The sequence below is a fragment of the Eptatretus burgeri genome, chromosome 1 (genome assembly GCF_056783735.1).
Source record: "Eptatretus burgeri isolate ZD-2024b chromosome 1, Ebu_testis_v1, whole genome shotgun sequence".
Taxonomy (NCBI): Eukaryota; Metazoa; Chordata; class Myxini; order Myxiniformes; family Myxinidae; genus Eptatretus; species Eptatretus burgeri.
Window position 1 is genome coordinate 161,128,170 of NC_140961.1, and position 12,493 is coordinate 161,140,662.

Below are 12,493 nucleotides of genomic sequence, written 5' to 3' on the forward strand. Positions count from 1 at the left end.
AAATGATCCTTAACTACAATTGAACGAAATGTCATTTCACCTGATATATTAACATCCTTTATTTCATCAGGATTTATATCTTTAGGCTTGTTGAAAAAAATACAAATTTCTCCTTGCATATTACAGATGGTCTTATCTTTTCTTTCTAAAGCTTCATCCATAAGGTTTTTATTTTTTGATGCCTTTTCTTGTTTCATTGCTTTTTCTAGTTTTGAATATATTGCCAGAAGGAGAGGAGAAACTTTTGTTAGAGATACCTTAATTGATGTTCTTCCAGGTATACTAAAAGCCCTTCCACTGAAGTAAATTGAATAACGCATCATATCTACCATAATTGTTTTTATCCAATAGTTGTTATATTTATCTTTGTTCAATTTTACATCCTTGACATATTTCTCAGTATCTTTAACAAATGAAGAGATTGATTGAAACTTGTCTTTTGTGTCTTCAAACATTGTATTTATTAAGTGAAAAAGTTGGAGGATAAAATGGTTTTAAGCACAGATTCACCTGTAAAATAAACGAAATTTTCTTCAAGAAAATTTTAGTTTAAGCACAGATTCACCTGTAAAATAAACGAAATTTTCATCAAGAAAACTTTAGTTTAAGCACAGATTCACCTGTAAAATAAACGAAATTTTCATCAAGAAAATTGTAGTTTAAGCACAGATTCACCTGAAAAATAAACGAAATTTTCATCAATAAAATTTTAGTTTAAGCACAGATTCACCTGTAAAATGAACGAAATTTTCATCAAGAAAATTATAGTTTAAGCACAGATTCACCTGAAAAATAAACGAAATTTTCATCGAGAAAATTTTAGTTTAAGCACAGATTCACCTGTAAAATAAACGAAATTTTCATCAAGAAAATTTTAGTTTAAGCAAAGTTTTATTATATAAATATGGTGAATACAACCTACTGCGATGTTTGTAATCACGAATATAAACATTATAGAAAACACCTCCGAACCAACAAACACACATTTAATCTCTTTCATAAAATATCTCCTCTTGAGTTGGAAAGAAAACATTGTGATATCTGCTCAAAGGATGTTTTGAAAAGAAGTTATAATAGACATCTTCAATCTCAAAAACACTAGAAAATGAGTTTAAAGTAAAGGGAGACTATTATATTGAAAACACTGATGGGGCATTTAAAGGGCATATAAAAATAAGTATTTTTCAATTTGGAGAACCCGGTCCATCATCAAGAGTTGAATCAATTGAAATAGTGAAACCTTATGTTGAAAAATTTATTAAAAAGCCATTAAAAGAAATGAAAACTTTAAAGAAATGAAATTTAAAGAATTTCAAGAAAACTTTAAAGAAAATGGGAGTGAAAATGAATATGAAAAGACAAGATGAAGAACAAACTCCTTATATGAGAACAGATCTTCATTTTATAACATCATTTCAAGATTTTTTGAATAGTGGGGTTTATGAAGAACTTTCAAGACAAGAGGAGGATGTTGAAAATACAGTGGTAGGAAGTGGATTCAATATTAAAAAAATCATCTTTTTAGATATACACATTCTAAAACAAACCCTCTTAAAGCTTCTTCTGATATTGAATTACCAAAAAAAATAAAACGAAAGAAGGCAGGTTAATATTGAGGTCCCGCTCATTCCTGTTGTAATCTTAATTATAAATTACCTTCTTTTATTCCAGTCTTTCTTCACAACAGCGCCAACTATGATACACATCTATTTATAAATGAACTTTCAAAAACACCAGGGAATATTTCTGCCATAACACAAGTCAAAAGTATATTTCATTTTCAAAAATAATATTCACAAAACCTATAACTCGTATTCGGTTTCTTGATTCTTACAAGTTTGTGGGAACACCACTAGCCAACCTCGCATCAAATTTAAGCTCCACGGGCTCTTTTCCAAATCTTAATTCATTCTTTCCAAAAGAGGAAATTCTAACTAAAGAGGAAATTCAGATTAAAGAGAGAATTCAAAGTAAAGAGGAAATTCTAATTAATGAGGAAATTAATGAAGAAATTCTTTCTGAAGATGAAATTCTAATTATACAGAAAATTCGAACAAAGAATGAAATTCTGATTATAGATGAAATTCTGATTAAAGAGGGAATTCTAACTCGAGAGGAAATTGAAACAAGGAATGAAATTCAAAGTAAAGAGAAAATTCTTACAAGTAAGGGAATTTATCCTTATGGTTATATGGATTCATTTATGAGATTTAAAGAAACACAACTTCCTTCAAAAGAAAGTTTCTATCGTAACCTTTATGAAGAAGAGATAAGTGATAAGGAATATAAACACGCTCAAGAAATTTGGAAAATATTTAAGACAAAGAACCTTGGAGAATATCATGATTTGTATCTAAAAACAGATGTTTTATTGTTAGCTGATGTGTTTGAAGCTTTTAGATTACTCTGTCATAATAAAAATTGTTATGGATTAGATCCTGCCCACTATTTCACAGCTCCTGGTTTAGCTTGGAGTGCAATGTTGAAAATGACAAAACAAGATATAGATTTAGTCAGTGATGTAGATATGCTTTTGATGATTGAGAAGTCTAAGAGAGGTGGAATATCACAAGTATGTTCAAAAAGATATGCTAAAGCAAATAATAAATATCTTCCAAATTATGGGAGTGAAAAAGATAGTAATTATTTGATGTACTTTGATGCTAATAATTTGTATGGATGGGCAATGTCTCAATCTATTCCTTATGGTAAATTAGAGTGGGTGGAAGAAAAGGATTATGAAAAGGTTTTGATGAATATTGTTATTTCTTCTCAAGAGGAATTGAATGAGGAAGAAGAAGGTTATTATTTTGAAGTTGATTTGAGGTACCCGAGTGATCTTCATAATAAGCATAAAGATCTTCCTTTTGCATGTGAGAAAGAAACCTCAAAGAAAGAATGGTTAAGTGATTATCATAAAAGTTTTAATATTAAAGGTAAATCAACAGAAAAGTTATTAACAACATTCTATGATAAAGAGAGATATGTTTTGCATCAAAGGAACTTGAGACAATATTTATCTGCTGGGTTGAGAGTAGCTAAAATTCATAGAGTTTTAAAATTTAAACAAAGTCCTTGGATGAAAAAGTATATTAAATTCAATACAGATATGAGAACAAATACAAAAGTAAAATTTGAAGGGGAATTCTATAAATTGATGAATAATGCTGTCTTTGGAAAGACAATGGAGAATGTTAGAAACAGGCAAAACATTAGATTTGCAACATCTTGGAAAGAAGCTTCTAGATTGATAAATAAACCAAGTTTTGAGAGAGAAGAGGTTTTTTCAGAGAACTTTTCTGCTATTCATATGAAAAAGGAAAGTATTGTCATGGATAAACCAATTTATATTGGAACAGCAGTTCTTGATTTGTCAAAGATATTGATGTATGATTATTTGTATAATGACTTAAAGAATGAGTATGGTGAAAATGTTTCATTGTTGTATATGGACACTGATAGTTTTATTCTAGATATAAAAACTGATGATGTTTATAAAGGTATGAAGAAAAATATTGGAGTATATGATACAAGTAATTTTAGTAAGAAGAGTGAGTTATTTTCAAAAATGAATGAAAAGGTTATTGGTAAGTTTAAGGATGAGTTGGGTGGAAAAGTAATGAGTGAGTTTATTGGATTGAGAGCAAAGGCATATGCTTATATGTATGGTGATCAGATTGATAAAAGGTTAAAGGGAATAAAGATATATGTAATAAAGAAATCAATAACTTTTAGAAATTATTATAATTGTTTGATGAATAAGAAAGAAGAATATAGGAAAATGAATACAATAAGAAGTTATAAACATAAGATATATAGTGAAGAAGTAAATAAAAAGGCATTAGGAGCCTTTGATGATAAGAGATTTATTTTAGATAATGGAATAGATTGTGTTCATATGGATATTGTATGATAGAGTGTATAAAATAGATTGTGTTCCGTATGGGTATTGTATGATAGAGTGAATAGAATAGATTGTGTTCCATATGGACACAAGTTTTAACGATGGGAAGATGGGTTAGGGTTTTTAAGGGCTTCCGCCACGTTTTTCACAATATATAAATGGTCGAACCAAGTATTAGTCAAACTAAAGAGTGGAGAAAATCTCAGTCTTGGTATATAAATGGAAAACATAATGAATGTGAAAAATATCAAATAAGTCTTATTGAAAAAATATCTAAAACAAAGGTAAATAAAACAAATATGCGAATCAATTTAAAAACCAATAAGTTAGAGGATGTAAAGAAAATAATAAATATCTTTGAATGGACTGAAAAATTTGATGGTTATCAATTCAACAATGGAAAAATAATTTACTACAATCTCAAAATGATATGCAACTCAGGAAGTGGTCAGATGAGATCATTAAGAGAAGTTTATCATTTCGTAATGGCGCAAAAGGGGTATCTTAAAAAATATAAAGATTCAAATGTTTTGTTTTTAAATATTTTAGATGGGGATTATTGTGCAAAGAAAATTAAACTATTGAAGGAATTTGAGAATGAACAAATGTTTATAGGTTCAATGAGTGAGCTAAACAATATGCATCAGTTATTTGATAAAGAGTGTCCCGAGGCTTAGACGTTTCAGATATTTCTTTAGAATCACCTTTAACAAATCACATTACGACTTTACTACTTGAACAAATCTTTATCTTGTTGCATAGGTTATTTGAATAGAGAGCCCCTAGGTTAAAAGGGGAGACAAATAAATATACCTTGGGCTAAAAAGGGGATTTTTTTTTTGGGAAAAAAAAATTCATCGCTGAAAATCCCCCATTCATTTACATGGGGAAAAGTGAGCCAGAATCAGTATTCTTACTCTACTCACGGCTGCCACACTGGACACTCCACTTTTAAACTTTATGTCCAGGCTGTACACCTGCTGCAGCGAGAAAAAACGTGTCACCATATTGCATCTTCATTTGCAATGGATTTCACTAGGATTCACTCCCTCACTTCCCAAGAAACGGATGACAGAACATTGCTCCCCCCTGGTGCATGCTTCAAAGGGAGTCACCATCTTAGAACTGCCCTACTGACATCATACACTCAATATTGGCAGACTTAAAACAGGCAAATATGACTCTTACCTGTCGATGTAACAGAATCGTCTGCAACTACACACATTACATTTTCGAATTTATATTGCCATTTTAAGGTTATTGGCAGGTCAGCCCAAATCAGATCTGTGACTTGCAACAAGTATCATGTAAACCTGTATTAACCTGTTCCATGGTTGGGTTGTCGGCGATTAAACCGACTCCCCCACCAGGTTTTTTGGTGAAGAGGGTGTATCATATGGACACAGCAGGATGAAGAACAAAACCTGTCAAAGGGTGGAGGAGCTCCTTGTGAACCAACGGCCATCCATATTGAGTGCCAAACGGTGTCTGTGGACATCCTCCTGCAGTTGGGTCACTACTCTTCTCAAGATTGGTGGCAGAATTTGCACTCTCACCACCGTAAAACCCTTCATTCCGCCAGACATTCTAGAAGCATAAAAAAATCTGAAAACCCACTACGTGGGAGTTTCCCCTGTGCAGCTTCCCTTCGCTGGGCAGCAAACCGGATGACGGGATTGTTGCAAAGCATTCGGGACCCCAAATCTTTGATGACAGGAGGGAAATCATGGGGTAACATTCCCAGGGTCAGATTGTGGGAGAGTGTGTCAGCGTGGTACTGAGGTGTCCACCAAAGTGCACTAAGGGTGGACAAGGAGGCCTATGTGCGAGGAATCTGTGAGGGGGTAGAGCATCTCCTGTGGTGAAGTGATTCTCGTCCTGCTTACAAGGGAAGTCACGCATTGCGTTCGTCCAAGCCCGACCCTCGGTGTACTGCAGTTAGACCAGAGGATGGTGGGCTCTTGACAGAGCAGTCCAAGGTGAAGGCCCTCTGGGCCGGTAACTTTGAGCGGTTGTACCAGGTCGTGGAGAGATTCACTTACCTTAGCAGTGATATTCCTGTCTCTGCTGGCTGTGAGCCAGAGGTCAACAGACATCTGGGTCGGGCCTGGGGAGTCATGGATTCACTGGATCATGTGGTGTGGCACTGCCGGCACCTATGTGGGAGGATGAAAGTCTGAGTCTTCAGGTCCTTGGTGCTTCAATTCTTGCTCTGTGGATGTGATACTTGGACTCTTTCCAGGGATCTGAGAAGGTGACTTAATTCCTTTGGTAACAGATCTCTTCAAAGAATCCTTGGCTATTGCTGGTCGGACTTTGTGTCCAACGAGCGGTTTCGGAGAGAAACTCAAATGAGATTTGTTTCCTGCATTGTCCGTGAGCATCAGTTGCGGCTGTATGGACATGTGGCTCGTTTTCCTGACGCTGATCCTGCTCACCAGATTCTCTCAGCGAGGGAGCCTCGTGAGTGGAGAAAGCCAATGGGCCAACCACGTGCCTCGTGGTTGTGGCAGGTTTATCAGCATCTCAAGGAGATGGGGATGGGCTTGGCACCTGCCTGGGGCATGGCCAGTCGAAGGCCTCTGGAGTGCCGGCAGAACGTGGACACAGCGACGCGCTGCTTTGACACATGCTCCCATACCTGACCTTACCTTCAAGGTTACTTGTTGACTGGCCCTCGTATATTTTGGTGAAGGTTTCCATTTCTATTTATGGAGAAACCCTGGATTGGGTTCATGTCTTCAAGTTCCTTCAGGTACCAGTCCAAAATATGACACAATGGCAAAAAATCACTCACTTTTGCTGACTTGTGCTCAGTTGATGTAATAAACAACATGCGCACTGAGTGCACGATCGGGAAAACTTTTACGTTCCGGAAAATGTAAAAAAAAACTGTCGGGGCCGACTACAGTACAGCTCCTCAAGGGCGGCTCCAGCAGTGCAGCACATGCACCACCAAGTGACATCAGCCCACATGCTCATCACCAGATATCATTGACCAGATATAGATTCTTACAGACCTGCATTAACATGTTAATGGAATCACTGCACTCGCCTCTGCCTCCAAATCCACAATGAGGCTATCTCTGCTTCCTCCTGTAATTGCATTACAGGATTGTTGACTTGCCTAGATGACGCTCCAATCATCTTGAGGTACTTCAGCATGGACTTTGCCACAAAACCCCGCCAACCCATCTCCACTGGCGGCACATCACATATCCACCCACGGTCATCACACACTTCTCTTACGTCTTCATACCGACACATCTTTCTTTCATATGACCATTCCATGTTTGCTTCCCATGGTACTGTCAGCTCAATGATGATAACCCTTTTTACCACATCAGACCTAATAATTAAATCAGGTCTTTCTTGGATGAGTGCAATGTGAGACAGGAACCTCAGTGCTCTGTCCAAATCTGCATCAACCTGCCAGCCCATACCTGGCTTCAAAATGCATGCTACCCTCTTGATGTTGCTTAACCTTAATTTCTCACCCTCCTTTATGAACGTGATAATGGTCTTTTCTTTTATGTCTGATTTGTTTTCCTCATCACATAGCCTTTTCCTAACCTCGACAATCACTCGCAAAACCTCGTTATGTCGCCAAGTATACCTGGCGACAAATTTTGGGCAATCAGACAGTACATGCTCTAATGTCTCTTTTACCACACTTGGTACATTCAGCTGACTCAGCCAATTTCCATTTTGCCACATTTACCGCAGTTGGCACCTGGTCACGCATTGATTTAAATGCAAAGATTAGTCGCTGTGTTCCATCTTCCACAGCGATGCCCAGCTAACCTCATTCTGCACAACCATCTCCCATGCTGTCCATGCTCCATGCTGAGGTCGGCTTACAGCTTGAACCGTTCTTCTCTCCTCTTCCATACATTTAACCTCTTCGATAAGCATCTCTCGTCTCCCACCTGCACTCACTTGTGGCCACCATTTCTGTTCTTTCCAACCAAATCCTTTCCTATCTTTCTGCACTGCCAGAAATGATTACATTCATTTGCAACCTACTCTCCACATCTTCATCCATCCTCTGAACATCCCACTTAATTCCTGTTGTTATCGTTGGCCCCAGTTCACTGATCACTGGGTCTTTTGAATCTGGAAGCATCATTTAGAATCTCACTTTCCCAATCTTATATTCTTCAGCTAGTGACATAAATGGCAGCTTTATCTTTGATCTTCTGCTGTATAACAGCAAACTAGTTGCCATTTTTGGCAAACCCAACCATGTCCACATGTATGAATTGACCATCTTCTCCATCCTCTCCACTCTTGCAAGAGCAATCTCATATATTTGACGAATGAAGTGAACAGAAGAAAAAAAAAAGACAATGAACGGAAGGAAAAAAAAATTGCAACAGCTTGCTGAGCACCAACTACAACACAGCCGTTATGACACCACACCTATGGGGAGAGAGAGATAGAGAGTGAGAGAGGGTGAGAGGGAGAGAGAGAGAGAGAACGAGAGAGAACGAGAGAGAACGAGAGAGAACGAGAGAGAACGAGAGAGAACGAGAGAGAACGAGAGAGAACGAGAGAGAACGAGAGAGAACGAGAGAGAACGAGAGAGAACGAGAGAGAACGAGAGAGAACGAGAGAGAGAGAGAATGAGAGAATGAGAGAATGAGAGAATGAGAGAATGAGAGAGAGACCTCCAAGCCATTCAAAGCATAAAGACATTACAAATTCCACAGTCGTTTTTAAAAAAATAAACATTATCAAAGACAGCTGAAATGGCAGAAACTGCATTTGAAGGTGGGAATACAAAAATGATTGCTATGATTATGATTTATGGATTTCTTACCTGCCATGACTTAAAAGTATGAAGAAAAGTACATGAACGATTTTGAAAAGGACCACTTCCTGGAATACATGTCACGATATCATGCAGAGCATGTGCAATTGCATAGACAGCAAGGTATGTATTATAGGAAATACGAAGTTGTGAGACATCCGTGAATGATGTTTGTATATTCTCCAGGCTCTCTTTTCCTGTGCAAGGTGGAATGCCTTCTTTTTTCAATTCAAAGGTGCATTTGAAAATAACCTCCCACAGTTCAGTCAGAAATGACTGCTCTTTCTCTTCTATTTCACTTTGCAATGCTACATTGGCAGTTATTGTCTTCTTTGTGGAATTATAACCCTATGAGAGAAAACATATATCATTATCAATGAGAAAGGCAATTTTAATTACCTCTGCCACCGAAGGTGGACGAACATTATGTCTTCACTCCTGTGTTTTTGTCTGTCTGTCTGTCTGCTTGCCTGTCAAGGCAGGGTATATAGCATGACAGTCTGACATGTAGCCTAATGTTTGGTTCAAACTTTCATAATTCATCAGGTGACTTTTTTGGAAATGCTCAGCCAGCGCTCACGTGATCAATGACGTCATCAAATGTAAAAAAAAAATCAGAACAAGATCATCCATAATTTTACATTGGTAAGCTATTTTGAAATAAGAATGACCTATTTTTACTCGGTTTGCAACCAGCTTTCATTTGCTATACCATTTTACGAGATTTGCTGATATCAGCATTTTAGTGTGATTATGTCATCACACCATTTTATTATGTGGATTTCAAAAAAAGTGTTTTTTTGACACTGAACCATTGGATATTTTCTCGAAAAAAAAATGATGTGACAACCATTTTCACACAAAACAACAACTAAAAATAAGTTTTAACAGAAAGTAATGCGGTGTTTCTAATTGCCTTATACTCAAAACTGTTGAAAATTTTCAAGACATCATCTGTCCAGTGCAACCACTCCTTGGCTTTTTTCACAAGATCTTGGCGAGTCATTGTTCACCTTGGCATCTTGGTTTTCTATAGGTTTTCTTGGAGTATAGGTTTTCTATTATCATCGCTTTTCCGAAACTTTGTGAATTCTTGGCCTTTTTATTGGCTCACGTTGGCATTTATGAAAATGAGGAGTGGTCACACTGGATCTGTCTATAACAAAAATGAGTTGAAACATCATGGCTGAAAATGGAGTTTGCATATACTTGTTATTTTTGGCGAATGTTATATATTTTGTCTCATTTTTTTGGGGGGAGGGGGGGCTTTTGATCACAGTGGTTGCACACTTCCGATTGTTTAGATTTTTCGTGGCATGTGGTATACATCTGATGCTAAAAATATTCCACAATCTGCCTTGCCAACAAGTGTCGAACTTAGATATCAGGAATGGGGCAGAGCATGTTGTATTTGTTTTATTGATAACATGTCAGCTAAGTAAATTATTGGCATATTCTGTTTGTAAAGAGGTTTTCTGTGATAAGGTGCAGATAATCTTTAATAACTGTTCCTTGTTTTTGTTCTATGTTGCAGTTGTTTGCGATAATTTGAGAATTGACATGGCAGCATCATCGTTCTTAAGCTTGGATTCAGGCGGTGAAGAAAATTGTAGAATGTGCTCACTTTTTTGCGCTGTGGAATTCGCTCACTTCTGACACCATGTTTAATGTAATGTGAGGAACTCAAAGAAAGTATAGCACTGTAGAACATCAGAGTACTGTAACAGAGTGGAATTCATCTGAATGACACCAACAAATGGCAGTCATTCACGCCCAAAACACCAAGCAGGCAGATCTTTAGCGTGGAAGGAAAAGACATCCGAGTTGTTCGGAATCCAAGTCAATCCTTTATCCCACCCAACATATCGCAATGACACGCAAGTTCTCCTCAACCTTTCGTGAGTTGATTGAAAAAGAATTCTACCAAAGGATAAATCGTCAGTCCGTCTCAGTGATAACTAAAGGGGTCTTCTCTTGCTATTATAATACGCTGATGGATGAATGATTGTCACAGCCTTTCATTCCGATTTGGGAAGCCCCGCCTTTTACTTTTCCCCACCCCCTTTTATAATTTCCTCCATCTTCTTAAAACAAAATCTCAATATTCAGTATTTTCATTCCAAACATCATCATTCCAGTCACAAATTAATACGACACCATTAATATAACAAAATAAAATATGAACAAAACACTCCTGATGTAAACGAATATAAATGCCATTCCAAAGTGATAACCAATGCAGACAAATCAGCCAGCAAGGAAAAGCGGATATGCAACACCGACGAACACACATGGTCTCCTACCTGGCAGACATCTAGTCACGGGAATGTGCGTGCAAACTTTAATACCTGGCTAACTTCTCAACGTGCGTGCAAACTTTAATACCCTGCTAACTTCTAAAAAAAAGCCCAAAATAAAAACTCCCATGGGAGTAATTCATATAATTTTGATCATGATGCATTATTGTGTTAACGTTTCACCCTTTCCTGACGAAATGTGTTAATAAACGAATCAGCATATCGAAATAGCACATCAATTCCCTATAATCATGGCATGGCTTTCTGATGATGAACATACGGAAACCTCCATATGGATCGTTACTAAAATACGGATTCCCATAAAATACAGGAGTTTCACCCATGAAGGAAGAATGAAAAGTGTCAAGTCCAAGGAAATCATGGAAGGATAAACTTCCAAGCCCTCATTAAAGAATAGGGAGATATCATGATTAATGTAAATGACAGTAGATTTTTCTTCTGACATGTGCACGATCACATTAAAGACAAAACCAAGCATTTGGAAAGGTACACAAATACTGCCAGATGGATTATTTTCAAACGAAACTTGCCACCATCAGAAAAGATTTCTGACTGAACAGCACGATGGAGGATATCCTACAGCAAGTGTTCTACAAACAGAGCCTACTTCCACAATACCATATCATCAGAGAGTTTCTGGAGAACAGAATAACCATTGTGTTTTATTTGTAGGGAGACGAGGATCACCGATTCTAAGTCGTAATGACCAGGGGGTCTTGGTAGATGTGAGCATCAGAATTCAAGGTCAAGACTTCTCGAAAGGCAGAAGATAATCATTGCCAATCCAAATAACAGATTCCATGAAGCAGCCTGAAGACTCGAACTGTCGCAAGGAGGGCAGTCATCTGACATATTTGCAATAGACGTTTATTATCACAAATCCTGTGACTTAAAATTCTTAATTAATCCACGAAAAACATTGAAGAGCAACAAAATGACGAAATGAAACAAAGAGAAGATGATGTTATGTCAGACCTTTTTTTTTTTCGAGCAGTATGAATAAGGATTGTTAGGAAGAAAGAAGCTTTTTTAAAACCCATCACTTACTTGATGATGTAGACATGTATAGTGAGGAAAATGGTGTCGATCCTGTTATGACATCGACTGTAACTTTGAAAAGAAATCTTGTGGAAGAATTCTGAGATGAAATTGATTTTATTTCCTGCTGGCAAATATGGCATTGTTCATTCTTCTTCAAATAATTCATGTGACTACAGCATTGCTACATTGAAAGGTCATTATCTAAGGGATGAAGATTTTGTTCGGTCATTTGTGAACATTATCAAAACAATGGTAAAGCAACATACCAATGAACCTCCTGCACCGTCTTCTGATTCTTTAATGGAAAGCTTTGTGAACAGTCCAATACCCGAGCTATACAATGTTGTCTATGCAATGATTATGCAAATTTCAGTCTTAATAAACATGGTTGTGCAAAGACAGAGTCAACCAACATAG

General features: G+C 36.9%; 1 protein-coding gene across 1 annotated transcript in view; it reads right to left on the reverse strand.

Moving 5' to 3' along the window:
• The window catches only part of LOC147035884 (extracellular calcium-sensing receptor-like), a 106,340-nt gene that overhangs the window by 64,982 nt on the left and 28,865 nt on the right, over positions 1–12,493 (reverse strand). The window contains exon 5 of the mRNA XM_085869845.1: positions 8,727–9,065. Within this exon, the coding sequence (XP_085725971.1) occupies positions 8,727–9,065 (339 nt within the window). The remainder of the gene's footprint in view (positions 1–8,726; positions 9,066–12,493) is intronic.